General features: G+C 41.2%; 1 protein-coding gene across 1 annotated transcript; it reads right to left on the bottom strand.

The window, feature by feature from the left end:
- Positions 1-2,546: 2,546 nt before the first annotated feature.
- Positions 2,547-3,990, bottom strand: ngb (neuroglobin). The gene is made up of 5 exons (XM_028566612.1): positions 3,948-3,990; positions 3,574-3,682; positions 3,015-3,123; positions 2,791-2,910; positions 2,547-2,699 (listed from the first exon to the last, which is right to left on the bottom strand). Exons 2-5 carry the CDS (start codon positions 3,669-3,671, stop codon positions 2,547-2,549), a joined length of 480 nt encoding a protein of 159 aa, XP_028422413.1. The 5' UTR covers positions 3,672-3,682; positions 3,948-3,990.
- Between the last annotated feature and the right edge of the window lie 574 nt (positions 3,991-4,564).

Genomic DNA, 4,564 nt, shown 5'->3' with positions numbered 1-4,564 from the left:
GGCCATGTCAACCTCTGTCCCAACACCAGAACAGACAGCCAGCTCATGGATGGGACTTTTACAATGATACAAGGAAATTGTATATATGCGAGAAATGCGTATTAAGATAACTCATTACAATGACCCTCCCTTCTCCACTTCTCTCATTATGGCTTCCCCTACAGGACACACACACACACACACACACACACACACACAAACTGATATTTAAGTGGGAACATGTCCAAACATCTATAAAGATTTTTCTTGTTTTTGTAGGAAAATAAAAACAGAATTTCAAATGTGTTTAATGTGAAATTCTGTAATTCTGTAAACAATCTTGATGTGACATTGTGCAGTTGCATGAGTAAGTGGGCTGATGTGCCTCAAGTCGCCCTCATCTCTGTAGCCAAGGGCGATGAGCCATTCGGTGCTTGGATCTTATGTAACGCAAGGGGATGGGCTGTCAGTGGGAAGGAAATCAGGCATCATGTCATTGATTTCAAATGCTGACCATTGTGTTGTAACCATTATCAGTCTGTGACAAACAACCTTAGAGCGAGAGGAAAACACACTGACCTCGTTGAGCAGTTAAATATCCACAGATCACTTTATTTAGTATCAAGTAAGCACACAACATGTTTTTTTCAAAGAATGGAATCCAGTTTACAAAGAGTGTGCATTCCTTTTAATCATACTGTGCGTTTTTGGTTGAAGGATAACTAACTAAGTCATCGCTGATCAATAGCAGCTGATAATGATGAGGTAGACAGTGACACACCCAATATGTACAGAGCTGGATGTTAACCGGATAACACGCCAGTTATCAGTCATGCCTGCTAAAAAGACCTACGGTCAGGTAATTGAAAACAGAGACGTGGAGATGAACAACCTGCATAGGGCTGAGTACTGATACTAAGAAAAGAATCACTATAAATACACCACATACACAGTCAGTTAATAAAGATTACACCTGTGGGCTGTAGTACAGACTGAACAGGGGGGATAGAATAGTTCAATAGAAAACTGCTTTTATAATTTTCTGTAAGGATTGCACATTTAGAAGTTAATATCTATCTCTATTACTTTTGATTAAATAAACCCGATAAAAAGCAGAACATTTGGGTTGATTAACTGGAAATCCACATAAGGTAATATATCGGGAGGATATACTGTATGTCACATTTGGAAAATAAATCAAATCGATGCTCTGTAACAACACATACATTTCAGAATATAAAAATAAACTATATAAATGTAAACTCAGACTAAAGCGATAATAACCACATATCAGCAGCTTGGATTTACAGTTGTATGGTGTTATTATCTAATACTTGGCGCACTGTTGCTAAGTTACTTGGCATAATGACCATGAATGTCAATAACAGCTGAGGATGATACATACAGTGTTATGGCAGCAATAATAATAACACACACACACATATAGGACAGCGTCAGCACACAGTATCTTTCTATTATTTGTTCTGTGTAAATGAATTTAAAGGAAACAAAATCATCATCAATTAAGTTTGTCTTTGTTTCATAATCCAAAATAAATATTCACTCCCATGTGGAAGCTCTGTGTTGGAGAAACACTGGCCAATGTGCTGATCTTCACATCTAAAGCTGAGGTAATACTACGTTTGTAGCCACAACAACACAGTTAATATGCATTACTGAGATAAGCGATTACAAGAGAGAGAGAAAACTACTTTACACTTACAATGACTGGAAACTGATAGCCAAGGAACAAAGATGCCCTTTACTCTAATGTAAATAGTCAACATAACAGTCTATTAGTTAGAGTTTAACAGTCAGCTGAAGCCTACTAAAATAATCACAATCTCTACTGAGGAGGGCATCACACACCATGTTGAGTAAGGTGCACATGGACACCTTAACAGTCATAGATCTCTAAAGAGAGCTATCAGAGAGTATAACAGTTCTTGTCAGTATCTATTAAATATCATTTTTCATTAACAGGTCAGACAACAAAGTCACACACTAAAGTAGGTGTAATGATGTGTACTATCAATAGAAAACAGTAATGGTTATGACTAAGGTGATAGGATTTTCTTCTGTAAAATCACATTGCTTTGTCCCATGTTTTGTAAACACTGTTTTGTTAGAAAAAGTATCACTGTGTTTTGAGTAGAGTGTGATGCCTAAATATATTATTTAGTGTTTTACAACTGTGCAACTCTTTTAAGATACATCACAAAGACCACTACAGTCACTGTTATTTGAGCCACAAAGTAACAAAGAGACACAGTTTCAGATTTACAGGTCCAGGCTTAGAAGAACCAAAGCAGGCTGGCTCAGATCCCCACATCTGTACAGCAGCATCGTCTGGTAGCTAAACATCCTCAGCAAAGAAAATAAACTCTGCGATTGGTCGATCCAATTATAAAGTGTAACCACACCGTACATTCGCTACGCTATGTGACCTCACTCACAGAGCAAATGTACGGCAGTCAAAGCCACAATGCTGCAAGTTACACAACCTTATTCCATGGCAACCATGTTGAGTGATTTGACAGCAACTGCTCAGCAACTCCCAGTCCAACTCAGTCGGCCTTGTCCTCCCCGTTCTCGGCCCATCCTCGGCTCATGGCTGCTACTACGATGCTGTACATGTTGAGCCAGGCTTGACGCAGCGGCGCCGTGTAGGCCTGGCCCAGACTGCACTGCAGCATGTAGAGAAGGGACTCACCAACCATCTGAGAAGCACACACAAAAACATATTTTTTCACAGCTCATTCACTTGTGAAATTGCTTTTTGAGAGTTGTACTATGAACTGTTGATCCTACAGCAAATGACTGTGTGTTGACTCCCACTGCCTGATGCTTCCTCCCAAGGTTGAGCAGAAAGTCCTCCAAGGTGTGAAGGTCGTCCAGGTGGCTGACTGCTGCATCGATCACAAGCATCACCTGGGATCACGTGCACAGATACATGCAAATACACAGAGTGTTCACTACTGTGCCCAAGAACGAACTGTACACTCGTAGTGGTGACTGCGGTGAACGGAGCTCACCTTGGTGACATGTTCCAGGAACTCCGGGCTGGAGAGGCAGTCTTGTGAGGAACCACAGTTTGTAGTGTAGTGGAAAAGAGTGAGGAGTGCTGGGTCCAGCTCAAACAGTCTACCACAGACAAATACCACACTATTCTATAGGTGTATACACACAGCTTGGCTTGCCAAACATCCACACAGACACAAAATCAATCTATAAATAATACATCATTCCTGCTAGTCTCTGATTTACGGGTAGATGTCTCAGAGTAAATTCTGGATTATTGCAGTCTGTCGCCAAGCAACAAGTCAAGCTTCCGGTCCCTGCATAGTGAAAGTGTTCAGCGAAGGATCTAGCTTGATTCTCTCTCTATACCAGTGTTACATATTCACAAATACATATTCCTAACACCACAGCAATTAAGAAACAACACAAAAAAAACAGCAGAATACTGTTATTTTGGTAATACTGTAAGTATTGATGAAAGGATAACTGCACAGAATAACAATGTTTTCTTCTCTTACAAGTCACTTTACTGTCTAATTCTATTTGAATCATGCACGTTGTGTAAAATATTACCTGGAAAACATGATGACACCATGAGGAACTTTGTTTTTGCCCAGGCTCTCCCAGCTGCCTCGTATCAGCTCCTTCTCTTTCCCTGACAGCTTCTCCATCCTTCCTCAGGCTGTAAACACGAGGCAAGTTATTCTAGAGGGGAAACACACAACTCCTCCACAGGACAAGAAGGCTCAGTTTGAGCAAAGCCATAATATTCAAGTTAATCCACAGATGAAATGTCTGCCAACACAGCTGAAAAAAACAAAGTGGAGGATCAAGTGAGTGTAACACAGCTCATTTGTTAGTAATGTTTCAGATATAAAGAGGGAAGGGGGGGTGTACGGCTGCAGGAGTTATGATTCATAGGCTAGAAATACACAAATATACTGTACCTTCTTGAGGTCAGTCTTCTCTCTGAACTTCTTCTGGTGCCGGGCTGAGGGGTCTGTCTGTGTGCATGAGTGTGTGTGTGTGTGTGTGTGTGTGTGTTTGTGTGTGTGTGTGCAGGCAGTAGCCTTGCCTGACACTCTGGTGCACTGGCTCTCTCTTTCCCCAGCCCCACGGTGCAGTCAGCGAGACAAGTTCTGCCACGCTCTTATCTGTCACACTGGCTGCTATCTCTCTCCCCTTCCCGTTAGCCTCTTGATATGCTCTCTCTCCAGCACTGGGGATATTATTCATGAAGAGGAAAAAGAGGGATCTCTCTCTTCTGCTCCAGAGAGGCTGCAGCGAGCCACAGCTCCTCCTGCAGGTGGACCAAAGACTAAAACATACAGAGACTATACTGTACATGCACTGTACACAACTCTGCACGCACAACATACACTGCACTTAACACAATACGTGGCCTTTGCACTTTTACTTTAAAATCAAGAGAACTCAAATAAACAAGAAATTAAGATGAAAATTAGAATAAGTGTAATTGCTGATGTTTTAAGGCAGGTGCATGTAAAGGTTCAGTAAAAACTTTGTTTGGTTTGAATCCAAAAGCACAACTCCAAGACCAGGC

This window comes from Perca flavescens, chromosome 20 (assembly GCF_004354835.1).
Source record: "Perca flavescens isolate YP-PL-M2 chromosome 20, PFLA_1.0, whole genome shotgun sequence".
In the NCBI taxonomy this organism is placed as follows: domain Eukaryota; kingdom Metazoa; phylum Chordata; class Actinopteri; order Perciformes; family Percidae; genus Perca; species Perca flavescens.
This window is presented reverse-complemented; position numbering and strand designations above follow the sequence as displayed.

Bases quoted from the DNA above. Each gene is read 5' to 3' on its own strand.
- ngb (XM_028566612.1), bottom strand. From the start codon at position 3,671: ATGGAGAAGCTGTCAGGGAAAGAGAAGGAGCTGATACGAGGCAGCTGG. The intron at 3,124-3,573 runs GTAATATTTTAC...TGTCTGTGGTAG, and splicing joins GGTGTCATCATGTTTTCCAG to ACTGTTTGAGCTGGACCCAG. The intron at 2,911-3,014 runs GTGAGCTCCGTT...ACGTGATCCCAG, and splicing joins TCCTGGAACATGTCACCAAG to GTGATGCTTGTGATCGATGC.